The 27,399-nt window shown below is 50.5% G+C and overlaps 1 protein-coding gene across 1 annotated transcript; it reads right to left on the bottom strand.

Moving 5' to 3' along the window:
- Positions 1–391: 391 nt before the first annotated feature.
- Positions 392–26,885, bottom strand: PMP22 (peripheral myelin protein 22). Its single transcript, XM_028133881.2, has 5 exons — positions 26,717–26,885; positions 24,950–25,061; positions 23,612–23,711; positions 9,615–9,755; positions 392–1,689 (listed from the first exon to the last, which is right to left on the bottom strand). Exons 2-5 carry the CDS (start codon positions 25,025–25,027, stop codon positions 1,526–1,528), a joined length of 483 nt encoding a protein of 160 aa, XP_027989682.1. The 5' UTR covers positions 25,028–25,061; positions 26,717–26,885; the 3' UTR covers positions 392–1,525.
- Positions 26,886–27,399: the final 514 nt, after the last annotated feature.

Below are 27,399 nucleotides of genomic sequence, written 5' to 3'. Positions count from 1 at the left end.
ATCATGCAGACTTTCCACCATATCACACCGCCCTTCTTTCTCAAGGGTAGGGATCTGAGCTGCTCATGCTAACATTCCTCACTAGGTGAGTGCATGAGTAGCGCTGTGGTCCCCATGTCAGTCATCAGAGAGCAGAGTATGAAAGAGGGCTGACTAAAGGAACTCCAGTCCATTCACCATTACCGTTTGCACTGAAGTTCTGGGCCCTGTGCAATCAGCAGACATCTGCACAGGCTCTGGAAGGCCTGTACAAAGCTATGCTTTGGGGACCAAACTGCAACAGTGATCTTCTGCTCAACTTCCTTTCCACTGAAGTGCTCCCCTCCACTCCGACATGCACCTCACACTCACACTCACACCCAGGTCCCCACAGAAACCCAAGAGAGATCAGTGAGTTACTCTGATGTTTATTTTAATGCATCTTAGTCCACACAGTTGATATAAAATCAGAAAAAGCGAAGCAAAAACAAAGAGGTCTGGAGTCTTAGCATCAGAAGGGCACCATATATACATCTACAGTTGGTGGCCAATACAAGTCATTGCCAGACAGTCCTTGGAGACAGAGAACAGCCTAGACCCAGCGGAGCCCTGGAAACTCATGGCCGCAAGGGTCTAGAGACTCGTCCTGACCCTCTGACCGCAGGAACATGTGGGAGTGATAAAAGCTGTGTTTATGACTTATTATCAGAGTAATGATAGCAGCCCAGCCAGGTACAAAGGCAGTTATAAACCATTTATATTACACAGAATTATTCAGTCTCCATTCTACTTTATGGTGTAAAATTGTTAATTGAATTTCCAGTGAGTAGTTTAGAAGATTAGTGATAATAAGGAATGGTAAATACATAGCACCATTTCATAGGTTTTTTTGTCACTGATTTCTCATCTAGGCGTGTGACCAGGATACCCACCTCAGGGGCGAGCATTCCAAAGCCACAGCCGTGATTTTGCCAAGGGCTCCAGTTTGAGGGTTTCGTCCACAAGCGTAAGGCTGGGCGTGGGCATGGGCAGTATGTGCCTCTGTGAGAACACAGGTCACCACTGTGAGAGGGCTTCTGGCCATTGGGGCTTTCTACCCACACTTTGGTTTTCTAAATGAGGTGGAGTGGGAGGGAGGTATCGTCTTTCAAATGAAAGGGAAGGGGCGAGATGGAGTTATTTTATTTCTGGGTAAAACAAAACAAAAAACAAAACAATAATACTGAGCTTGATTATATGGTTAGGATGTAAAGTTCCTTAGCTATTTCTTTAAGGTTTCAACACAAGGCTGATGGTCAACATATAAAGCAAACAATACTATGTACATATATGTAAAAAGTGTTATAAATAGGTTTTATAAACCGTAGATATTATATACATCTTCAATCAACACTAACCCCACCCCCCAACTGCACTCTGTTTGGTTTGGTTTGAGTTTGGGTTTTCGGCTAGCTTTTTGGTTTTTTTGTTTGTTTTTTTTTTCTTTTTTTAGGTTTCCTTCCTCCCTCCCCTGTGTATGCCCAGAGCCTCAGATGAACTGGGCACCTCAGTCGCGTTTCCGTAAGATCACATAGATGAACCCGCTGAGCAGAGCCAGGGGGAAGGCCACCCAGGCCAGGATGTAGGTGAATCCGTAGGAGTAATCATAGTTGTTGTGCCATTCTGTGTGTCTCACCGTGTAGATGGACGCTGCGCTCATCACACACAGACCTGGGGAAAGAGAGGGACGATCCGAGTGAGGGAGAGATCACAGGGGGACCCCTCTCCACCCCCGACTACAGGGTCCACAGGACCTGGGCACCTTGCCCACACTACTCGCTGTCCTGATCTCACACACACACACACACACACACACACACGCACACACACACACTCACACACCAGGCCCCATGTGGGCTGCCAGAAGGCATAGACCGCTGTGTGCAGAGAGCATGAAGGGCTCTGGAAGAACCTGCTGCGGGGTCCAGGAGTGACAGCAGGAGGCTTGAAGATACAGGGACACGAGAAACAATCAGCACTCCACTTCCAATCTACGTGACCCAGGCCATCCATCATCTTTGCCATCTTTTCTGCCCCATTTCTCTTGCTTTAACTGTCAACCAATTCCCAGTTACCACAGAGTGGTCAGCGAGAATTCAGGTTGCAAGATAAACCTGCCTATTTCCTTACAAGGATGGTTCGGCAGGGGAGCCTCTGGAAACCTCTGGCCACTCTCCAAATGAGGGGGCGTTTCCTGGAGCCAATGAAAGTGCAATGACACTTTACCATTATCACAGTTGTGTCATGGCAACAATGTTGGGCTCCAGGCAGAGCACAGGGGCAGGGCTCCATGCTAATCCCCTCAGCAAGACTGTCATGTAAGACATTAACAAGCAGACAGAACATACGGAGATGAAAAGAAAAGTGAGGAGACAAGGAGGAAGGACAGGACATGAAGAGGACACAAGCTGCAGGGGGAGGAGACTATCAAGGGCAAGCTCATTGCACCGGGCCCCTTTCAACAGTTCTTGGTCCCTCCAAGGTTGGATTTAAAGCCAAAAGAAGGTACAACGATGTCACATACACAGGTAGGCCAGGCCACCCTCTCTGGCCACCACTGCAGCCCTTTGGTGTGGGAAGGAGAAGAAAATGTCCACCTTGGTCCTCGTGAAGCAGGTAAGTTCAAATGCGATAGTCCATGCCCACCATGGCAGTCAGAACCCCCTGTGGGGAGGGGTCCAGTGACATCAGCACCCCAGCCTGGAGTTGCACAAAGCCTGCTCTGTTTCCCCCTGAAAACAGGGTCTTTGAAAGGCTCTGAGTGACTCTATTATGAATGCAGCAGGCCGTGTGGGATTCCTGCGGTTCCAAAGCTCCCGATGGTCTGGACCACCTACATCTAACCTCACTGCTATTTGATGGGACACTGCAACTTTGTTTGAATAAAGTGCAGAATTGGAATTTGTCACATTCACTACCCTGATAATATTGTCCTTCTGCAAGTCAGAGCAGAACACTCCTACTCCACTGGCCCCCGTTGAGAAAGCCACACAATAGTCTTAGAACTACAGTGGGATCAGATCCAGGATCCCGCTACCTACGGAAAGTCTGAGAGGCAGCGAGGACATCTGTCTCAGAGGGGGAACTGAAGCTGGCAAATCTGTGTTAGAGATACAGTTCTGATCTGCTGGAGACACACTATTAGCCTTGAGGTCCATGATCCTCAGTGATCTTCCCCCATTGCTCCATGACTCACCTCTCTAAAACGCTAATTCTTATCTTTAAGAAATATTGAAGTTGCCTCTTGAGCTCTAACCTAGCTACCCAATGAGGGCAGGGCTATAAAAAGAGAAGAATGACCAAAGGAGAGAGGGAGGTTAAAGAGAATGTTGAGAGGCCAGGACAATGCATAGTGTTGGTAGGGCTTCCAAATGGGGTGTGTCTAACCAGCACTGGTGTGGAAAATGCAACCGTAGCCATGTAGACCAGATGTGCACAGACTTCACTGGCAAAGAAAACATCAAAGAGAAAACATTCCATCAATGACCAGGAGGGATAGAGAGAGGCAGGATACACAAGTGTGATGACTAACTAGATGGCTTAATTTATGACATTTACCCAAGTGGAATCTCAGAAGTAAATGAATTTAAGTTTTGCTTTAAAAAGCAACAAGCTTAGATACTTACAAAGTCAAAGAAAGGATACACACTTCATAATTATTGTTGTCAGTAGACTGGAATTTTAGGGAATACGTTATTATAAGGCTTTCTATACATAAAGCAATAGTTGTGCCCTGGAATCGAGAGCAGTTAATGCCATAAAATAGTCCCTAAAAGTCACACATTGCTCCCCATAAGCGGGCTATGACTCAATTTCTCAGCAGCCAGTACATGGAAATGAATTTCTGAAAGTCCCCCATGATAAAGGTAAGTGAGGTCCCCTATGGGGAAGGTAAGTGAGGCCCCCATGATGAAGGTAAGTGAGGTCCCCATGATGAAGGTGAGGCCCCATGGTGAAGGTATGTGAGGTCCCCACGATGAAGGTGAGGTCCCCATGGTGAAGGTGAGGTCCCATGGTGAAGGTGAGGTCCCCACGATGAAGGTGAGGCCCCATGGTGAAGGTGAGGTCCCATGGTGAAGGTAAGTGAAGCTCCTGACACACTGGCAGGTGCTCTGCTTTCCCCACAGGTGACAGTCTGTGCTTTGGGAGTGACATGCCCTGAGAGAGGCCTGAGTCTGAGAGCATAGGCCATTTTAAGGACACAGAGCCTGTCCAAACAACATAAAAGTGCTGCCCATTCACAAGTTCACAAGAGTTTCTACCTGTCTCAGGATGGCTGACTCTGAACAACTCCCAGAAAATTCTTCCTTGAGAGTCCTCCTGAAGAGGAGATCTCAAGCCTCCTTTAGTGATGATAGCAGCTGCAGCGATTAGAGCCCAAAACTTTGGGAGGGAGCAACCAAGGGGCCGAATGCAAAGGAATAAAGAAATGGTGGGAATTCTCTAAACTTCCTTATCTTTATTCTGATTGGTTCAAGAAACATGCAGTGAGTACCTATTGTATGTGGGCACTGTTCTAGAGCATCTAGATAAAGAGACCCAGCCCCCACCTTCATGGGGTGAGCGTTGTTCAAAAACAGACATGTCAGTAGAAACTTCCAATATTGTCTGATGTGACCTCAAGGGAGGATGAGAGAAATGCACCGGAGGCTCTGAGAGCATGGATGGGCACTGAGCCCAAAATAGGGACTGGGTAAGCCTGACAGGGGAGACAGTGCTTGATCTGGAACTAAAGGATGTCTAACAGTTAGCCAGGTGAAGAAAGGTGGAAGGCAATGCAGGAAGAGCATGAGCAAGACAAGGAAAACAGAGAGCTTGGTGGAAACCACCAGCAGGTGATGATAAGAGTGTCCCATGATACAGGAGGAGCAGTGCAAGATGAAGCTGGAGGGCTCATAAGGCCAGGAAAGAGGGGGCTTCAATGGCATGTTGAATTTGAGGAGGAAAGTACTTCTTTGGCAGAGGAGAAAGGATGCTCAGATGTGTGTTTTAGAAAGATCGTCCCGACAGCCTTGTGGAAAGTAGACCTAGGGGTGGGGACAGAAAGTTGCATGAATTGGCTCTTGCACAGCTGCAATGCTGTTAGTGAGTAAAAGAGAAGAAGTGGACACAATATCTATGAATGCTACCCGCTGGCAGGAATCGGGTGGACTGGGTATGGAGGAGGGAGAGGGGGTTCTGGCATGACTCGTGGGTTAACTTAGGTAACTGGGAAAACAGTAATGGCGTGAAAGCCAAGGGAATAAACGGTTTCAAATAGTGAATAGTAAACAGTACAGAAAGGATTGGAGGAATTCAGCCAATGACGTAAAAGTGGACCTTGGTAACCTTTGCAAAGCAGCTCGTTTGAGAGCCTGCAGCAGAAGCCAGAGTGAGACCAGCTGGAGAGTGAACGCCAGGTGAGACCCGGAGCCAGTGGGGAAGGTGCCTCGTGGTGGTGGTGTGATGAGTGAGTGAGGGCCTCTGTCTCCCCAGCCCCATCCTCAGGGTGATAAGGTGGGGCAGGAAGAGGCTGGGTGGTCTGTCCTGCTGAAAGCTTTTACTCTACGTCTGATCTACACAAGTCTTCTCTGTACAGCTGGCCCAGTTGCCATCTCAGCAGTCACGTGAGCCCTGGACATTGCCCCCCGCATCCTAGATTTTGGGCACAGCCAGTGCAGCATCTGAAATGACTCTCTCATAAGGAGGGTGCTGAATGTGGTACCCAACTGAAGCTGCCTTTGATCCATGCAGAACAGGGGAGGCCCTGTGCTCTTATTCATCTTTCAAATCATTTCATCCTAAAGCCCTATACCTGTACCTATATCAGCTTGACAGGAAACAAAACAAGCAGCAAGTAAAACCCACTCAGGCATCTCCTTCTCCCATGTTTTCTGTTCCTTTTAATGACAATGAACAGTAACTACACATGTGACCTGAGTTTGATTCTGCCTTCGGAACACAGTCATGAGTCATCCAGCGAGTAGGTTATCCGGGGCCTTCTTTTATGTGGTGTGCACAGAGCTCATGGCTGGTGTAAGGAGTGAAGTCAATAAAAACATGCATAGCTCCTTTTCAGGTCTGTACCTATAGGATTTTGTTGATGTTTTTCTCATCTAGCGCAACCCAACACAACCGAGCTAGGGCAAGGGTAACTACTATCTGGGACCAGGTGGCTCCAGGCTCTGCAAATGAGAATGACACCAAAACCCAGACACAGGACCAGCATGGCCTTTCTCTAAGAAGGAGGTAGAGAAGAGTCAGTGGCTTGTGAACAGGAGGAGCTGTCTTTGAAGAAATGTCCCTGAAGAAATGGCAGTGGGATTAGGGGCTGTTGAAAGGCTACACACTGTGGTTCAGATCCTGGAGGAACCTCAGAATCACCCAGGGAACGGCCCCACCCAAGAGCTCTTACGTAGGACTCTCCAGGGATGAAATCTGAGCACGGGAATTTTTTTAAAAAGCACCCCCTCTTCTAAAAGGCAAATCTGTTGTGCAGCTAAGCTCGAAAAGCACTTAACTAGGTGAAGACGCCGCTTGATATGTCTTTAGGAAGCAGCCAACCTAAGCAGTATGTAATCAAGGAAAGACAGCTCTTAAATGTGAGACATGTGGCTTATTATGAAATGGAGAAAGGATGACGAGCAAGGCAGACACAGTTCCCGAATCTTGAGTCAGCCCAAGAGCTCCTCACACCTTTCACTACCTTCCCCGCACCCTTAGGTGCCCGATCTGTAAAGATCTCAGCTAGCCCTCCCCCCATCCTCCAAGAGAAGCTATGCAGAGACAATGCAGCCTGCACCTGTCACCTGGGAGTCTGCTGGCTTCCACTTAAAATGCTTTCGGCTTTGAGGATGCATCTGCCCTGCGTGGACCCCACCTACTGCGGCAGGAACACTTTGATTTACATTCCATGATTGTGGGCTACTTGCTTCCCCCTCCTTCCCCCTTTCCCCTTTTTGTTTTTGTCTGTTTCAGCTTTCCTGATCTGTTCCTCAACACTAAGCTGTAACTTCTCAGCCTGTCCCCAGTTCTCAACTCTGACAACCTTCCCTACTTTTCTCCCTAGTTGCTGGTTTCTTAATGGGTTGTGAATTGGGAAAGACATGTGATGTTGATTTAAAGTTGCCATACATTAAGAGTCAGGAAGTCTCTGTCAAACCTCTAACCCGTTTAGTTCTCAATTTTAATGGAAAGACCCTACATCAGGTTCAAATGCAACATTCCAGAGACCCGAGGTTCCTAGAAGACACACTTCCAGGTCCTGTTGGCTGGAGTTAACAGTTAAGAACAGAGCATCCGTAGGACTTACAACTTACAACTGCTATTTTGGCTCAACATTTCTAATTCAAGATATGGACAGCTAAACTGACAAACTCGTAACTGAAAACCGGGTCTTGTGAGAGATAAGCAGCCAGATTTGAAGGAGATAAAGGAAGAACAACTTAGTGCTTTTAAATTCAGGGGTTTTTATAGAGCTCTAACAAGGCTTGCATTGGGTTCAGAGGTGAATCAAAGCAGTGAAGCGAGTACGGACAGTAAATACACTTCGGAAGATGAGAAAACCTCAACTCCTAAGAGCTTTTTGCTAAACGAAATACTTTAAAACAGTGCAGGGCCAGCATTTGCGACTTCATGGTCGTTAACTCTGGCCTTATCAGGACGTGGCTGCAGAGGCAGTGTCACAGGATTTAAAGCCGAGCTAGCTCAGCTGGGGAGGACAGGCTGCCTGCAACAGCGACGGGGCCCTTCTCAGCCAGTGCTTTCAGTCTAAGTAGTTCTGAAGGTGCAGGCTCTTACTCATCACAGATGCGTGGGGCCTTAAGAATAATAAATGATGCAAATTTGCATGGATTTTCTACTGTAAATTGGCCAAGGGAAAATAATGCAGGAAGCAGAGTTTCTACCTTGGACTTTGTGCCCTTGGCAATGTTGGTGTATGTGCATCTCCAAATGTCAAGGGGCGCCTGCCTGTAGTCAGTCCCTGTGGTCTGAGGGAGTGGAAGCATTCAGGTGATTCTCCCCCAAGGCCAGCTTATTCATCAGCAGAGTCACAAGCTTGTACAGATCAAATATAAATATTTTTGAAACTTCTGCTTCCTAGGTCTATATTACTTTATCTTGAGGACACATCCATTGGTACAGTGGGTATAATCATCGTTTGAATACCCATCAAACTTAAATGGTGAATCGAAGAAATCCCAGACCATGAAGTTGCAAATCGCCTCTGGAAACGGAGTGAGTAATGATAACGCTGCTGCTAGCATGCCTACAGATGATCTTACTGCGTAGTTAGTAATTTCACCAAGCTGGCGACAATCCAGGAGCTTGGTTTGGTATAATAAAACTGTGCAAGTGCAAAGCACGATTTGGTTTTGAAACCCTAATACTGTGCATATTGAAACATTATATTTAAATATTTAATGGGAAGTGGATCTCCAGGTTACTTGCTTTTTCCAGTAACTCTCTGGCTTTTAGAAAAGGTCATCAACATTCAACCTCAGGCTGTGTCCGTCCATACAGCCCTGTGCAAGCTGTTATATCCACCCATCCATCCATCCATCCATCCATCCACCCAGAATGCATGGGCTGTTTTCAACCCTCCACATGGCTGCTCCTGAGCACAAGCTGGTGACTCAGCACCAGGGACATTCTCACAATCAACCAGAACAAGATGCCATTTGCCTACTCGGATGGCCAAAATCTAGAACATCTCACAGCAGCCAGATGTCCTCTGGTCCATCTGGAGTCTGTGATTTATTAACTTGGGCTATAGAACCCACCACATTTGTCTCTTATTCCTCTCAATGTCCCGCTGACTCAGTCAATTGGCAGTCACTGGACAAAAGGATGAATTGGTAGAGTAAGACACTGTTCAGAAAAGAGAGACAAAGTCGGAAGATTCGCCCTCCACACTAGAGGCTTCTAGGACTCTTGCACAGGACAACCTGTCTGGTGGGGGAACTTGAAGGCAGTTTAGGGAGGAGATAAAGCTCTTGTGTGTTGTCAGGGACCCCTGTTAGGGAAATGATGGCAGGTTATACAATGGTGACAAAATGAAAACACCTGAAATGACAACAGGAAATCAAGCCCAGGGGAACCGAGAAGCTGGAGTGAAGGAGAGCAGGAGTTTGTTAGTGTGGCTTCATCGCTGCGCAGAGTAAGAGACACACCTGAGAACACCTTGGCTGTTCTCAACAGCGCATCAGGGCCATTCTCTAGGCTGAGGCCGGAGAGCTCCCTGGGGCATAAGCTAATCTCTAGGAACCCATCCTCAGGACTGGCCTCTGCTGTACTGATACCCTCAGCATTGGACTCTGATCATGGGTCCATATTGCAGCTTTCTTCCTGGTGACAGGTCGGGTTGGATCAGAAACCTTCCTTCCAGAACCCTAACTCCTATTTTCTATGCACACCATTCCATGAAGAAGTGGGTAGTTCCCTGATTCTAAGGAATATGCACAGGTGTGCACACACACAAACACACGCACACACATCTGTACTTTATGAAAACCATTCCATGAGCAGAGTCAGGAAACATCAGTCACTCCGGGGCCACACCCTCCTACTAACTGATCAGACCCAACTCCTGCATGCACTTCATCATCACCACTTACCAGCAAGAATCTGGAAGATCCCAGTGAGGTAAAATCGGCCCCCTTTGGTGATGGTGAAGAGCTGGTAGAAGAACAGGAAGAGGGCCAGCACACTGAAGATGATGGACAGGATCATGGTGGCCTGGACAGACTGCAGCCATTCTGGAGGGAAGAGACACGGGGTTAGCACCACCAGCATGGCCAAGGGAGGGCCTTGTCACGAGGAGCATGGGGCCTGGTGCACCATGACCCTTGAGAGGCACAGTCCTCCCAGGCTGCACAAGCTCTCTTTTATGAGCAAAATTGGACAATTCACTTTTGTCCTCTTAAAAGTCAATTGTGGACATTTTAGGAAAGGGCTGTAAGACAATATCTACAGTCCTACCACTAGCAGTTAAATTCAAATTAAAATGCATTAAGTTGCCTTCCAGTCTTTCTGCCAAATGTATTACTCACATATATGTATGTATGTATTAAAGAGGGTCTGAGCCCCACCCACTGCCTTTTCTCTTCTCAACTTCAGAGGTTTTTGAAGGGCTAACTGGAATCCCTACATTACAAGAATAGCTTAAAACCACTGTTCAAAATGTTAGCATTCCCCAAAGAATATAGGTATCTTGGGGATGGATGGGAATAAGGAAATGGTTGAAAATTGGAAGAAAACGCTGATGGAGAAGAGCTATGAAGATCCATTTGCTCAGCCAAGCTGTATCTGTTCTTGGCCAATCTTGACCCTCATCATTAATCTCAGCACAGAGCAGTTTGTGCTCAAATCATGTGTACAGAGTTCATGAATTACACTTCCGCATCTTTATGGAACCCCCTCGCCTTAGATCAAATCTCCAGGCTTCCATCTGAAATTCAGGCAAGAAAGAGTTCTGGAGTTCACCCTCTTCTGCAAATAATGTCATCTCAGCAACCGAGGAGTGGACACACTTGAGCTCTGCACTCCAGAGGGAAACCCAGGGCGTCCACCTAGCAGAGCTGCTCTGGGTCTCGCCCATCTGTTGCCTGTGTCCTTCCGTCCAAGTGCCAAAGACGCGCTGGGGCATCACGGCTCTAACCAAGCAAACGCAACTGGAGGAGGCCCGGGTTTATCCTCTCTGCTCAGTAACCAGCTAGTGTGCAGCGGCTCAGAAAAAAATACACTGATGTACAACACAGCATCCACAGCTATGAGATGTGGAGGGTTTATAATCCTAACTGGATATAAACCCAGTTTAGGTTACAAGTCATAGCTCATGGTGAATTTTAAAGGTGCTGGATAGATTAACTGTTACTGGAGCTTCCCATGAGATTTTCCAGACACAGGAGAAGCTTTAGAGTTGGAAGGAACAGGAGAGGTCGACTACTTCAGCTCCTTTGTCCTGAAAGACAGAGATGTCCAGGGACGTCTGGATGAGCCCATTGGCACAGCCAAACCCTGAGGGCCTGACTGCAGATTGGCCTTCTTTTCACTGTGACAGAACATGTGCTTTTTCATTTTTTCAATTTCTTTGTCCAGTAAGGTAAGAAACTGATGTGGAATGGGTTCTGAGCCATCCTGGCTTCATTTTTATATATCCCTAACGAAAAGTTTGTCTGTATCCAGCACAGTGGTTCTCCTGACGAACCGTCGGCAATAAAGCTAATGTTGCCATCACATTATTATTTTTAAGTAAACTAATTACCCAGCATTCCAGTAGGTGAAGCTAGAAACCTAAAGAAATCTGAGATGAGATGAAGATTCACAACTAAAACAGACTGCGACTCAGCTTTGCTGGGGGGTTCCTCACGCGCACCCGCAGAAGGAGTATGGTAGGTGTCTGGTCTTCCTCTCCAGGTCTGAGATCTCACCTTAGTCTTTACCCCCACTGCCATGACAACGGGAACTTCACTTTAATCTTTACCCCCACTGCCATGACAACGGGAACTTCTACCAGACCTCACATTGAGAGAAAACTCAAAATCTCCTACATGGTTTTGTTAAATCTACATAAATAGGGAAGATCCCTTATTAGACTAAATAATGTAACTAAATCCTTCTTGAAACTTCATTTACCAATAATTTGAACTTTAGTCCCATCTCCATTACAACTGAGATATTTTGTCAACAGTTGTTTCTCAAATCAGATCCGAATGAGTAGATCAGGAAGTTTTTATTCAATGAGCATTTGTTGAACACCTACTGTTTTGAGTCAGGCCCTTTGGTTGGTTAACCCCCTGGGGACTAAAGTTAAAGAGGAAGATTTTCAACCAGAATCATAATAAGTAAAACACATACATAAAGATAGTATGTCTAATTACATCATCAATTACAATATATGTGAACAGATTCAAGTAATTCGTTATACGATGTAGAATTTAATTTTGAATTACATCATTCTTAGGTATTATGAGGTACACCTAAATCAAACAAGTCAAAAATCAAAGATTTTCAAAAGAAACACCAGGAAAATATTAACAAAAATAAACTAGGTAGCCCTAGCTGGTTTGGCTCAGTGGATAGAGCATCAGCCTGAGGACTAAAGAGTCCGGGGTTTGATTCTGGCAAAGGGCACATGCCTGGGTTGTGGGCTTGATCCCCAGTGCGGGGCGTTCAGGAGGCAGCTGATCAATGATTCTCTCTCATCATTGATGTTTCCATCTCTCTCTCCCTCTCTCTTCCTCTCTGAAATCAATAAAAATATATTAACAAAAAAGAATAAGGTGTACACACAACATTATGTCATTATGTAAATACACACCAAAAAACTACATGTGTATACATAGGTACACATGCATGAATGTGTGTGTGTTCATTGGAAAAGGAAGCAATGACGTGCTAAAATCCTATCAATGGTTATCCCCAGGAACTGGAGCTAGAATGAAGGACAATTTGGTTTAGAAGGCCTTTCATTTGACCTATATCATTTGATTTATTTTTAATAAGATTATTTTCATGTAATATGTAAACAATTAAAACCAATTTAAAAGATGACACGGTAGAGAAGACATGGCAGTCAATAAGAAGTTAGAATTCCAAAACTCAAAGCGCTAGTGGAGCCCTGGGCAGGACTGGGTCCACCTGCGAGGAGTGAAGGGACTTTCCTTTCCTCACCCACTGACCATTCAAGCTGCTGATGGGCAGAGGGGTAAACAGAGAGCCAGGAGGAAGCGCAGCCAATCCGCCCGGGAGGCTGGGTAAAGATCCCAAAGCCCGGTTGGTACTGTCCCGAAGAGAAGCCCATGACGCCCCGAGGTGATTCCGAGGTCTATAGGACTTCGCTCCACAGCCTGAACCTCTCAGGGGAACTGGCCCAGACCAGCGCGGCAGCGATGAAGAGCTGACGCCACACGCTCCAGGCACGCAGGGGCCTGGTCCCAGGTGAGGATATGGGAGCCCCGACTCTCCCGGGCGGTCACCCGCTCTGGTTAGAACAGGGATGGCACTGTTACTTAGCTCCACTGACCACATTTTTAATTTGCAGGGTACCATGTGCCAACCTCTGCCATAGCCCAACAGATCAGAAGTATAGAAGATAACTATTAGGTGGATGCAATGGAACAGCTGCCAATGGCAAACCTGTTTTATACGGAGCAAACCTACTGTGAGGCCAATTCCAAGGGGCAGACACCTACCCAAGCCCCAGGACAAGTTCGCAGTCACTACCAGAGATGCAGCCAGCGCTCACTGTCACCCTCCCGGCCTCCCCAGGGCCTCGTAAACATGTTGGGATTCCCAGTGGCAGCCTTTTCTCTCCATCCTCGGTGCTGAGCACAGGAATGAAAAGCCCTAAAACTCTTTGCAGACCTACTGTTCTCTTGCGAGGGCCAGGTGAAAGAGCACTTACGGCCTCTGGGCATGGGCCACGGCTGCAGGCAGACCCAGCTCCCCAGGAGACACGGGGAAGGGTGAGTGGCTCCATGATCAAAGCTCACTTCAAGGTCAGATTCCTGCCGCGGGCAGCTAAGCAGTGAAGGAAGTACATCTGCCCCCTCAGCTGTATTCTTAGCCTGGGCCCTGCAGTCCAGTAAGTTATGGGCCCAGAAAGGATGAAGCCCTTTCATTTTATTTATTTATTTTTTTATCCTTACCCAAGGATATGTTTATTGATTTGAGAGAGAGAGAGAGAGAGAGAGAGAGAGAGAGAGAATCATCGATGTGAAACAGAAACATGGATTGGTTGTTTCTCCTACACGCCCTGACCCAGGATTGAACCCACAACCTGGATATGTGCCCTGACCAGGAATGGAACCCACAGCCTTTTGGTACATGGGATGGCACTCCAACCAACTGTGCCATCAGCCAGGGTGGATGAAGCACCTGGGTCCTGCACTCTCATTGCCAGCACGGAGCCACCCCGTCTTGTCCCGACTCCCCTCGAGTCCCCTTCTGGTCAATTCAGAAAAGCTCTCTGACTCAGTTAGGAGAACAGTTGGAACATAAATTGAAGAGGCCACGGGAGAAACAAGCTGTGGGGATAGAGGCCATTGGAGGGGATGAGCCCAACTGCAAGAGGCAGCACCACACATCAGCATGATGCTCGGCTGTTCTCAAAGGCACGGGACTCACAAGGCTTGGCCACCACCCTCACACCTCCCAGCCCACGGCCGTCACACAAGTCTCCCTTTTCCTTACTTCTCGGAGAGAATGTCATTCCAGAAATAGTTGAGTTGCCAAGAGGCCTCCATCCTAAACAATGTGGCCTTTGCGCTTGGCTTCGCCCACCCGCTGGAACATGCGGGGCCCAGCAGGTCCTCCCCCAGGACCCCAGCACCCCCAACCCAGACCAGCTGCTGGCTTTGAAATAGGGTTCAGACCTCCAGCCAGCTTTGCTGCGGCCCCTGCAGATGGTGAGCCCCAGTGGAAAGCTACGTGGCCTTCAGCCCACAGACGTGGACCTGGAGCTCAGAGCGAGGAGGAAGCCACATGAGCACGGCGCATGTTAACTAGGGCAGAACCTATGGCTGGCAGCTAGTGAGCACAAACTGCTCAGGCAGGGGTTTTGGCTAAACCTAACACAACCATTCAATTAACTGCACTCCCAGGCAAGAGGCTCCCTGGAACTAAATAGGCACATTAACTATTTTCCAGCATCTAATTTATAGGAAACACAATACAGCCACTGAGGTACCGGAAGTACCTGAAAGTCAAGGCCCCTTTTACTCCCTGGTTGGAAAACTCTAGCTGCAGAAGGATCTGCTTAGGCTGTATTTCCCAAAGAATTGTGGTGGGAAGACTTACCCACCAGTTGATTAAAAAAAAAAAAAAAATGAGGGAGTGGGTTCCATGGTCAAATATTTAGCCTCCCTCCTTGGACATGACAATGAACAATGAAATGTAAAGCAGTGTTGGGGGAGGGACTGCTTAACTTTCAAATTTTAGTTATCAGAGACTTTGTTTTAAGAATAGCTCACTTGGAAATGCTGGGTTTGGCCATCGAAAATGATGGCGAAGAGAAGAAAGACACTTTTAATTGCCTGACCATGAGAGGTTTTCATGGAGAATGTACTTAGAGAATGACTGAGTTCTTTTCAAGATCTTTGGGTTTAAAAGGCATTCTCCATGTAAAAACAATCTAAGCCCCCTCTCCTTTTTAGTCCTAAAGTATAAAAAAGGGCCAAGCATCGTGCACATTAAGAGCTAGACCCAATATGGCCCCTGCCCACGTCACAGAGTGCCATTGACAGCTCGTCCCCAGCTCACTCCCTGCTCTCCTCTGCACGCCTTCTCCAGTTCTACTCCGTGTCCAAGGCCCAGCTAAAAGGCTGCCCCACTCAGCATCCCCCCACGTCACCACTGCATCCTGCATGTGAAGAGGTGCTGGGCTGCATGTGATGTGGCACCCGCCCCAGGTCCTCCTCCTCTGAGCCCACTCCATCAGGCCTCCAGGGCCCTGCCCCAGCGTCCAGTCAGGCAGAGCAGTTAAAGCAAGGACTCCCGATGCCCAGGCTACTGGGTTTCCCAGGACAACACACTGGAGGTGCTGAGAAGTGCAACGATCTATCTGAAAATGAGTGCATAAATGATGCTACTGCCTTTCCTTACATTTAGAATCCACAAAAGATAGAGAGGATGAGGGGGGGAGTGAGGGGGAAGGGTACGGCAAAGGGAAAGAGATTTCTGGGATCCTCTAGGCATCCACAAGCCAACCCCCATCTAGCCTCAGAGCAGAAGCGATCTGAGATCAGAGCGATCTGGGATAGGAGGCGATCCTATCCTCACACAGCGCGACTCCATCTCCCCAGCATCAGAGAGCCCCTGACTGAGTGAGGCATCATCTAGAGAAAGGAAGGCCCCAGGAGATAAATCCGTGGTCTCCAAATAATTGCAGAAACAGTCCAGGGACCCTAAAGGGATTTAGACTCATTAAGGACAAGCCCTGCAACTGAGTAAAACCCAAGCCTAGCACATCACGCATGAACAGAGACCATCAGAACCAGCTGGACAACCAAGTAATTTCTTAATTGACACATCGCATGGCATTCCTCCCACATCACCGCCACATCTTCCCAATCTCGTCTGCCAACCCCTTCCTGGACCCCGTTCTCTCTGCCCCTGCTCTCCTGTTCTCCCCGGTAATTTTATTCCCCACCGAGACAGGGAGCACCCGTGTGGACTAAGAGCCCCCACATCTGAATGTCCAGCCCAGACCTCTGCCATGAGCTAAGGACATCTAAATCCAAGTGCTTTGCTCACATTCCACACGGTGTGCGTAATAGTCAGAATGAGCTTTCGAAGCTCAATCACATCCCGCCACTGTTCCGTTTAAAGCCCTTCAGTGGTGTCCGGCTGTGCTCAGTAACACGGCCGTGAAGCCCCAGCGACCAGCCCTCTCGCCTTCCTCCACCAGCACACGCAGCCCCCGGCCAGCCCATCGCTGGTGGACACATCGCCTTTCCTGCCCAGGCCCTGGGCCCTTTCCACGACCTCCTGCAGTTCCCTCTGTGTCCTTAGGGGACAGTCCCTCTGGCTTTAAGTCTCAATCCACAGGACCAGGAGAGGAGGAGGCTTTCTCCCCAGGGGCGACTTTCTGTTTCACACCCGCTTTGTCTCACGCAGAGCATTCACTCTCACCATCACAGTTATTTACTTCTCTGTCTCCCCCAACTAACGGTGAGCTCCCCAAGAACAGGGTCTTTCAGCTCTGTGTGCCCAGTTCAAAGAATAAGTGGGTAGGCCACACTGTCAGCTCTTCAAATGAAAGGGGCTTCTTGACAGGTAGTGAGTTCCCCATCACTGGTAGGATGAACACCACAGGCACACGGCAGAGGGCAGAGGGGTCTGAGCGAGGTGGGACAGGGCGAAGGGATGGGCCCTGTGACCTCCCGGGGCCCTGCCAACGCTGGGCTTCTGTGTGTGCCAACGACTGCCCACTCGGGAGGCTTCCTCCCAGGCACCTTCTCTCACTGAAAATCAACACCCGCCACCTCAGGCCGCACCCGGCCAATCCCTGCTCCTGAAATAGGACAGGGGTGCTTTCTGGACTCGGGTGACATCCTAGGCATGCAATCTGAATTTTTTTCAAAAGCAAACTCTGTGAGAACATTCCAAATTAGCTCCTGGCTGCTGGCACCTGAGGAGCAACGGGGAGGGTGGGAACGTCAGCATGACGACGCCACATCCCACCCCGGGCCTCTGCTGCCGGCTTCGGCAGCCCACAAGGGCCTGTAAAATTACTTGGACAGAGGTTGTGGGTTGGCCCAGGGAGCCACAAAGATGTTAAATTGCCAAACATGGACCCATAAATGCAGAGGGCCTCCCGTGTTTTCTAAACTCTGACCGAAAGCTGAGCCACAGACGAGGAAATGGTCTAATGCCCTTGACTGAACAACAAGGCCACTGGCGGGGTGAGCGAGAGGACCCGGGGCTGTGGACACGGACCACAGGAGACCACTGCGCCCTGGAGGGGGGGGCGCTGACACTGGCGAGACTTCTCTTTTCCTAATTTTCCATCCACAGCACTGGACTACTGCTGCCCACAACTGCCGAGGGCCAGGAGCTGGTCACTGTCGCTTAGAAAGGAAGGAGAGGCACGGGGCCCACTCTCCCGGCTTCTGAGCCTGGCCCAGGCCACACTCTGGGCAGAGCAGAGCTGCCTGGGGGAGGGGTGTCACTGGGAAAAGGGGTGCATGTGTGCGGCTGCCTTTGTACACAAGAGGTGGCAAGGGGCAGGGACACCCTGGAGGAAGGCCCAATTCTTTCCTCCATGCTTTTGTGTTGAGCACAGGCCTCCTCTTTAGTAAGAATGAAAATGCTTCAAGAATGAACACATTTTATGTGCCTAATAACGCAGTATGAGAAAGTTTGTTAACTCTCTTCTGAGGCAAGCGGGTCCTTGGAAAGTGGGGACAGGGCATGGAAGGCGGGTTTTACTGAAGACGAGCTCTGCCTGCGTCCTGCCTCCATGTGACACTCTGACGCTGATGAAGGCAGGCCAGGGGCAGGCACGGCCAGGGGCAGGCACAGCCAGGGGCAGGCACGGCCAGGGGCAGGCATGGCCAGGGGCAGGCACAGCCAGGGGCAGGCACAGCCAAGGGCAGGCACGGCCAGGGGCAGGCATGGCCAGGGGCAGGCACGGCCAGGGCTGTGCCTTGCAGTCGCAGAGCCGGGAGCCAGACTCCAGCCCCCCAGCCCTTGCTGCCACACACCAGGTCCACACGCCCAAAGACAGAGCGGAAGAACACTCGTGCATACCTGGGACTTAAAATCTGGATAATCCTGAGATTTCGAAACAAAAAGCATTAGTTCACTCAATGCTAGACAAATGCTTCGCTAACCTCTGGCCAGTAAATTTTAAACTCACCTGTGGTATGAGGACCCCAGGAAGATGGGCACCTTCGGGACTTGGGGAGGAGGCTTGGTGCACCCCCATCCCAGGCCCCAGCCACAGCTGCTCAGGTCTTATCAGTTTGAAAACCAGGGCTCCAGGGACTGGCCTCATCTGTCTCTAGATGGCGGCCCACTGTGCACACGCTACCCAACAGGCCCGCCCGCCACGCCCTGCGCGCCACTTCTTCATCAAGGCAGAGCGAACCTGTTTGTTATTCAATCGAATTTCCTAGCGTAAAATATTGTCCTCAGTTATTTTCTGATCATGAAATGAAAGGTCTCGAAGTGAGTAAGGCAGCAGAGGAAAGGAAAACCACAAAACTGACCATAATCCGTGACCTGGAATAATCACAGAACTGGACTGAGACAGCACAGGGAGTTTAACGCTTGCTGGCCTTGCCCTGAATGAGGGAACTAATGCTTTTGCTTCATGATTCTACTTTGTAAGATTTCTGACACATTCTGCCTTATAAATGTTCTGGACTGTTATTCTAAGTTGGAATAAAACAGACATCGATAGAATACATATAAGACAGAGCAGGTCACATGAAATCGTAGAAACTAGAAATGGATCCATATGCACCAGACTCCTGACTTGGGTCTAAGGACCGAGGGGCTGGCCTGCGACCCTTCTCCTCGCTCTGTTCCTGCCATTCTGCCTCTGTTCCTCAACCCAGCCAGGCTCCTTCCCTCCCAGTGCCCTTGCCCTTGATGGTCCCTCCACCTGGAACTTCTCTGAGATGTCCATATGGCCAACTCCCGGTCATCCTCAAGGGGTCACTCCTCCAGGAGGCCCCCTCTCCACCCACTCCGCCTGACCACATTGCCCTCTCTCGTTCTCTTTGTAGTTCCTACCAGGGCCCACAATTACCCATGTTTGGTTACTGTTTCACCCAGGAAAACATGAGTTCTTACTCTCATATCCTCAGTGTCTACAGTGGTACCTGAGCATGGTAGGTATTCAATGAGTCGTTCTGAATGAAAGAACAGAGGAAGGGGCTCCTGAGGCAGGGGGTTCATGACAAGGACCTCAGAGAAGGCTGGAATCCCAAGGGGAGTGGAGGGAAGACGGCCGACGAGTTTTCATGGGAAACAGGCCTCGGCACGGACTGTCCCCAGGAGGTTAGGACCAATAAGGGGACTCTGACAGGGTTTAACTCGAGAATGCTATGCTTAGGTTTGGTTTTTTAATATCACCCTGGATTCAATATGAAAAATGAGTTACAAGGGAGCAAGAAAGGTTAGGAGTTCAGAGGCTGTGACAGCAACTCTGACAGGTGAGGGGGCCACACACATGGGAGGGTGAGTGGCCATGGCTCCTATGATGACTGAGAACAGAGTCAAGGCGGACTCAATGCTCAGCTTGCTGGCAGAGGGGCAGCATCCACCAAAATACTAGACATGTCAAAGGGTAAATGGGGTGGAGGACGGTGAACACTGCCTGGCTGGGCTGCCTCTGCGGCCTCCCGGGGAGCTGCCTAGTAGGTAGCTGGCTATGAGGGCCTGGGGTTCAGGAAACAGGTCCGGACTGGAAGGAAACAAAGGTTCAAAAGACACCATGAATAAGACTGCGTTAATGACCAGGGAGGTGAGAGAGAGGGAAGTGGAAGGATTCTACGTTCCTGATAGGGGTCCTGTGGAAAAGGGGTGCTCCTGACGAAGCCCCAGATATAGCAGAGATGGACATTTGAAGAATCCCACATCTGCTCTGAAATTGCCTGGGCCCAGCAGAGCTACTGTACAAAAGGCCGAGTGGATATGGAGAGGGGCAGGCAAGGCCTAGGAGAGAAGTGTTTCAAGCTGGCTTACTGGGAGGTGCTGGCTATAAAATGTGTTTGAATGGAGAAGTCATGCATCTCCCAAGGCCAAATGACTCCATTCTCAGCCTCCCTTATCACTAGGCGTGGCTGTGTGACTAAGTTCCAATGAAGATAGAAACAAGTATGTGATCTATCCGGGATGTTTCAGCAAAACAGAAGGGGACACAGTCTCCTTCTCCTTTCTCCACCCTATTGCATGAAGCATGGATGAAATGGCCGGAGCTCTAGCAGCCTGTAGGTCCATGAGGATGAGGGCCAACGCCAGAAGGTGGCAAAGAAATAAGCAAGAGAGTGCCTGAAAACTTCAAGAAACTGCCAAACCTCTTCTTGGGATTGCCTACTTTCAGACTTTTTGTAAAAGAGAGAGAACGACACTATCTCATTTAAACCACTGTCCTTTGAACCCGTTCTGTTGTATGCTGTGGGTCCTAATCCTAAAGGGAACACGAGCCGGCTGGTTAATTGTGTCCCCTGCATTGCTTTCCCCTTGCTGTAGGTCACGTCCTTGCCTTGATAGGGAATATCCTCCTCTTTGCCTGTATTTATTTAAATCCTGCCCATGCTTTGGAGGATGGATCAAATTCCACCTCCCACAGGAGACTTCCCTTCCACTTCCTCCCTGAACCCTGGCACTGCCTGCCAACCCCTACTCCTTGGGCATCTGGCCTAAGCTGCCTTCACAGTGGTTCGTCCCTCCACGCTGACCTCCTGACTCCTCGAAGAGGCTCAGGACCATCAAGGGCATAGGCCTTGGATTGCCTACAAGGTCACCATGAATATGCCCCCCCAATAAGCCTCTCTCAGTTCTACCTACAGCCAGGGGCAGGGTGGGGTCAGAAAGTATGTAAATAAATTCTAAAAGTGGAAAGTCAGGCAGGAGTGAGGGAAGTTTGTAAGATATCTAAAACTACTTCTAATATGCAGAGGCAACTTAGGGGAAAGATCTGATACGCCTCCTTCAAACTATATAACACAGATGTTTGACCGCCATACAGTTAACCTGGCAAGAGGCATGATTCATATAAGAAACAAAATGAATGGCAACCCGGAGAGGTTAGTGCTGCAGCCCCACACACATAAAACTGAGCCCCTTCCAAAAAAAAAAAAAAAAAAAAAAAAAAGTCGTGTTAACCAATGTATTTTCATAGACAACACACGCAACATATTCTGCATAAATTGTTATCAGTAACAAATTACTTTTGATTTGAGTAAAATAAAAATTATGTTCCAAACATTCTAAGAGCAAGTTCAGACACAACGGATATAGTTCATTTGTGAAAACAGTCTAATTTTTTTTTAAATTATATACCTTTTTGCCTTATTGTCTGCCACAGAAATTATTAAAATCAATTGAAAAAGCAGCAAAGGCCCAGAGAATTCAGCCATGTCAGAGCTGGATCTGTCACACAAGCTGACCAGTCAGGAAGATGTCACCAGAGACAATGACTGGGGAAGCTGAAAGGGAAACTCCCAATGCAGTGGCTCAGCCCAGGTCCGAATAACAGGGTCTGTTTAAGGGCGTGTCCAGATTTCCTCCAAATGCCCGAGTGAGAGGTGAGAATGCAGAGAAGCCACGCTCCGGACTACACGGAAACCCCAAAGTCAGCATAAATAAACACGCGCAAACCCCAGTGGTCATCCATAAACCCCGCAGGATGAGCTTGGCACTGAAGGGCCAGTTCAGAGAGAAGTTTTCTGGTTGCAATGACAGTGCCTCTCTGAGACCTGCATCTGGCGTGGAACAACAGCCATTCCAAACTGCAGATGCCGCCAAGCGCAGGGCAATAACAGGCCACAGGCTAATACTGCTCTTTCCTGCAGACGTGTGAGCCGTTTACACAGCCGCGCCTCCACTGCCTCACTTCTTTTGAAACCCAGCTGGTTTCCCCAGGCCTGCCCAAACTGCCTCCTTCCGGGCCTTGGAGTCCAGAATTCCATGCCAACCCCGCATGGCCAGATGCCACTTGGGACCGGTGCTTGGGGACATGGCGGGGCCCCAGGGAAAGCCTGCCTTCTGGACTGAGTCACCACAGTGACCACCAGGTGTCAGTGGCGAGCGAGGAGACTCCCATCCTGAGTTTTCAGGGCACTTCAGCCGGCCCTGGAGCGGGGCACACCCATGCTGTGGCTCCTGGGAGAAGCAGCACTAGCTCAGATTCTTAGGCACGAAGGAGCATTTCATTTACTTGCAATTCACCACGCAACCTCACTGCGCAACTTCTAGGATGGTTTTAACCCGATATCCTTCAGCCACTTAGACAAAAGGTAAAGGACTGCCCGCTTCAGCAAGGACTGGGGCCTTGGTCTTCTCCCCCCAGGAAAGTGGAGGCACAAAGCAGGGTTTCTACTCCTTGCCAGTTCTCCCCATAGAAACCACCAAGTGACTATTCTAGCAGTTTCTCTGTATACTGAGGCTCCAGATGTTGCATTTGTAAGGCATCAGCAGCAGCTTAGATGCCATTGGGTATGGAAGCAAAACGCAGCAAAGAAACTGGCTACTTCACTGCCTGCTCTGATGAGCTGGATCTGAACTGGTTTCTTCCATCGGGTATAACGTCTTCATCAGAAATACTGGATTTATGGGTCACGGCAGCCACTAGGAAGCCTGTATATTATTGGTCATTTAAACCCAGGGTGTCAGCAAAACCCTGTCATACCTATATCTATTTCCCTCTATATGGAACACACGCATATGCCGAGCCGGGCTCACTGTATCCTCAACAACAAGCTCCTTCCAGGGTCCACGTAGCCACTAAACATCACCCAGACACCAAAAAGAATGCATCTATTCCCCTCAGCCTTCCTACACCCAGACACAGCCCCTGCTGAGCACTGCCCCCTCCGAGGACTTGAGCTCTCTGGCAGGTGCTTCCATGGCCATTATCCCCTTGACTTGAATCTAAGTGAGCCTGACTCCCAGTATCTCACACGCCAGGATGCTGAGAACAGAGGAGAAACACAAACTCCCTGATGAAGGACCCTTCCGAGTTCAGCTGAGGCTTTTGCAAGTAGCTTCAAGACCCCATCTTGCACAAGGAAACACTCAAAGGTTTTTATACTACATGGCATCACTGGGTCCCAAAGCTTGGAAAGACAGTTTGTAACTGGGGGGACCAACGCTGGCCCAACTGTCCTTGGGACGATCTTTATTCACAAGAAGCATTACACTTAGTGATGAGTGGGAGCTCCAGGGCATTCTGCGGGTACAGAGAATGCACAATGATAGTCAGGACAGGAGCTTAGCCAGGGAAGCGACTGCCCCTCTCCTTTTGTCTTCATTCACGGGCCCCTGTCACGTTCCACCCAACCCCAGCAACAACTTTCAAGCCCAAAACAAGGGCTTCCAGGTCCGGACCAGGAAACATGCGACGGACAAGCTTGCGGGAGCAAAATGCCAGTCTCACCGTTTGTTGATGATAATAAACAGTGGCGGACGCTGCCCAAATAGGACATGCTGCAGTTCTGCCAGAGGTCCATCGTGTGTCCGTTGCCCACGATCCATTGCTAGAAAGAACCGGACATCCTAAATCAGGCGAGGCAGTGAGGAGTGACAGAAGGGGGAGGGAGAAGACCCTGGGAAAGCAAAGGGGTGCCTCATCAACCTGCCCCCTGGCCTGCCCTTGCCCTGCCCGGTGCTGCCCAGCCAGAGGCCACTGTCATGCTGGAGAGGAGAGAGGTGCGTGTCTGGCTCAGACACTGTCAGGGGGAAGGCCAGGGCTCGGCAGTGAAAAGCACTTGGGAAATGGACAAGTGGCACACACGTAAGTCATGATGTGCAGAGCTGTGGACTATGGTAGAAGGAGCCTGGGCTCAACCCGGGCCCACCTGCCTTCAAGCCTCCTCTCCACCGGACCTTCTGCTGTTTCCTTATTTATTTATAACTCCTACCAACCTGACAAGACTATCGGGCACAATAAAATGCTTTAAAATGCTTAGAAATGATAAACCCGGATGCTTATAAAATTCACAAATCCGGAACATAATTATTTCTCAACCTTTGAAACAGACAAGAAGATCCTGCCTGGGACCTGCCTCATATGAAGAAGTGAGAGCCACAGCACCTCGATGCCCGGGTCTGTGCCCACCTTCCCAGCCAGGAAATGAGTTTAGAGCTTATCTGCTTGAGCTCAGTGGTTTTGTAACCCACGTTGCCCTGATGGCCTGTTCAGACAGGGGCTCTTTCACTAAGAAGGTGCTATGTTCATGTCATAAAGCAGACCTGGGACTGTGAACTCTTTTTTGAAAAAGCCAATTTTAACTTCCCAATTGTAAGTCCTAACGGGTGTTTTGTGAACTAAGCTGCCCATCTGACCTATGACATGTGGGAAAAAAGCAAACCTTCATAATTATTCCACATCCTCAACAAACCTGCATCAGGAAAAAAAAAGCTAAACAACTTTACCAAGTAAAGGTCTGGGGCCCTGGATCTGCCCTGAAATTACTGGGCTTAGAGAGAGGCCTGGCAGCTAAGCTAGTCCAGTGATTGCTTCCTTCCCACCCCTTCATCTGCTCTGGTTTTCTCAAAACAACCCAAGAGGCGCAGATTGCCAGAAACTGCGAAACGCTAGGGAACTTCTGGGACTTCTCCTTGCAAATAATCAAGCAGTCCTGAACTAGGGGGGTGGGGGTTAGGGAGTGGGGGGGAAGCACAGGCGGAATCCTGGCCTCAGGAGGCCCTAGCTTTGGGTGAGGACTGGATGCCCTCAGCCCCTGCCCCACCGGCCAGCCCGCAGGGCACTCACACTGACGATCGTGGAGACGAACAGCAGCACGAGCACTGCGACGTGGAGGACAATGATACCCAGCAGCAGGAGGAGCATTTTGGCGGCAAGTTGTGATCAGCGGAGTTTCTGCCTGCGGGAGAGAGCACAAGCAGGACGTGAGGCCCAGCCGACTGGCCCCAGAGAGCTCTAGCGAGGGCGGGAGGGGTGCGAGGGAGGTTCCCGGCCGCGGAATGCCGGGCCTGGCGCTGCGCCCGCGCCGCCTCCGGGACGGGGGCCCTGCACGCCCGGCGGCCGCCGAGAGGGGGCAGCAGCGGACCGTAGAATGTCTGCACAACCTCAGAAGGGAGGGGGGCCCGCTCCACAGAACATCTTCTGCTTTTGGAAAAAACGTGTGCTAAGTCAGTCCAGGAGGAGAGGTTTTTCCAAAATGACAAGCAGAGGCCAAAGCCCGCCTCCACCCACCCCGGCGCCTCCCGGGGCAGCCCGACTTGGGGAAGGGGTCAGAAAGTGGAGAGCAACGCTCCCTTTTGGAGTGAAGGTGGGGGCGAGGGGCTAGGCGCCCAGATTTCTGAGAGAGGCCTGGGGGCAGCAGGGGCAGCCTGGGCGGGAGAGCGCCTGGCAGGGAGTCGCTTTCCCAGATCCAGGCGCGCTCCGCATTCCGTTGGTCTCCAAGTTTCCACTCAGTTCTGCCAGCGCGCCCGGAGCCGTCCTGGCCCCAGCTCAGCAGCCAGAGACACTGGCGGTTCGGGGAGAGGCACAGGGTGCGTGGGGAGGGAAGAAAGGCGGAGCGAGCCCCGGACCCGGCGCTTCCCGCCAGCCGCGCGCGCCCCCTCCCACCCCGCAGTCCCTGGGCGGGGCCTCCAGCCGGCCGGCGCCCCGCAGGCCCGCCCTGCGCGCCTCAGGGCCCTAAGCACGCGGAGCCGGGACGCAGAGCTGGGACTGGGAAATCTTTTCTGAAAAAGCCAATTTTAACTTCCCGATTTTAAACCCTGAAGGGTGTTTTGTGAACTAAGCCACCCATCTAATGGAGCGGAGCAAATGTCGGTGGGAAGGAGAGGCGGAGGGAAAGGGTCGAGTCCCAGGAGAACTGCAGCGGCCATCGCGCGGTGCTGTCCTCGCCCCGCATTTCAGGGACCCTGGGGGACTGGAGAGCGGGGTGACCTGTTAGAGGATAGGTAAAGTTGGGAGACCAGTTGAGTCTTTGGGGACTATTTCAGGACGGAGTCGTGAAACAGGGAGATGTTTCATAACTCGGTTTTAAAGTACCCAATCCCAGGCCCCTTCGTTATCCTCCATAAGCAACACCCTGAAAGAAACCCAGGATTGTACAGGGAGAAATAAGCGGTTTTCCGATGTCTCCCAGAAGGTTTAAATAAATCCCGTGGCTCCTAGTGCCGGGGAGGGGCAAGAGGAGGAGGCTCGGGCATAGAGCTGGAAAGCGGGGAACTACAGCACCCCGATGTCCACCGCAGGCACTCCTTGCCAATGAGTCCCGCGTAGGCTCCCTTCCAGCGAGGCGAAAACTGTTCCGCCCCTCCCCAATATCCCGACCCCAACACCCGCGCCCCTTAGGTTTACAGGTCAGCAGCACCCCACTCTGTATCCCTAAAAACCCCGTAGGAACCGCAAGGGACAGACCCTGGTCCGTCTGCCCGCGCCCGATACGGAAAGCTCAGGGACCTGGCCAGCGGAAGCCTGCGCGGGCTCCGCGCTCCCTGGCACCATCGACGGGAGATGCCCACGTTTCTCCTCCGTCTCCTCCACTTTCCCTACCAAAGCACTTACAGCCCAAAGGGATAGCGGTCCCCGATCCTCAGAGCGGCCTCAGGCGCGGACTCGCTGAGTTCTCTCGCTGGCGGCGGGCGTCCCCGAAGACAGCTGCGCTGCGGGGCTTCGCGCGCCGAGCAGGGGCGGGCGGGAGGCTCCCGGCCTTCCCTTTAACGGGAACAACGCCCTGTCTGCGTCGCCGCAGTGGGGTGTGTCCCTGGGTCAGCGTGTGCGGGAGGGCGGGACTCGGGGAGGAGAAAGGGCAGAAAGTGGCGGGTGGGGGCAAGAGACAGTTATTCGTCTTCAGTGCGCCTCCGGAGAAAGTCGATCACTGCAAAACCGCTGCGACTTTTACTGGAAACTAGGAGACAGCGGAGCTTTCTCACCTCCGCTTCCCCTCACTCCGCCGAGTTCATGGAAACCAAGCGCTGACCAATAAACTGGCCCCTCCACCCCTCAGCCCACGTGGGAAAAGCCAGCCAGAGTTCGCCCCCGCGGGTGCCCAGCGCTGGGTTTCGGGGGCTCACTCACGCAGGCTGAGTTCACGTAGGGACCGAGGCTGGCTTACTCTCGGGGGCGTCGGGGGGGGGGGGAGGAGGGGAGACGCGGGGGGAGGGCAGCTGCCACTTCAGCGTTGGAAGATGCCCAATCCTCTCGGTTCCTGGCGCACCTGCCCTGCTCTGTGGTCTTAACAGGGCACA

The sequence above is a fragment of the Eptesicus fuscus genome, chromosome 20 (genome assembly GCF_027574615.1).
Source record: "Eptesicus fuscus isolate TK198812 chromosome 20, DD_ASM_mEF_20220401, whole genome shotgun sequence".
In the NCBI taxonomy this organism is placed as follows: Eukaryota; Metazoa; Chordata; class Mammalia; order Chiroptera; family Vespertilionidae; genus Eptesicus; species Eptesicus fuscus.
Note: the sequence above shows the minus strand (reverse complement) of the source record. Positions and strands in the feature narration are given on the sequence as shown.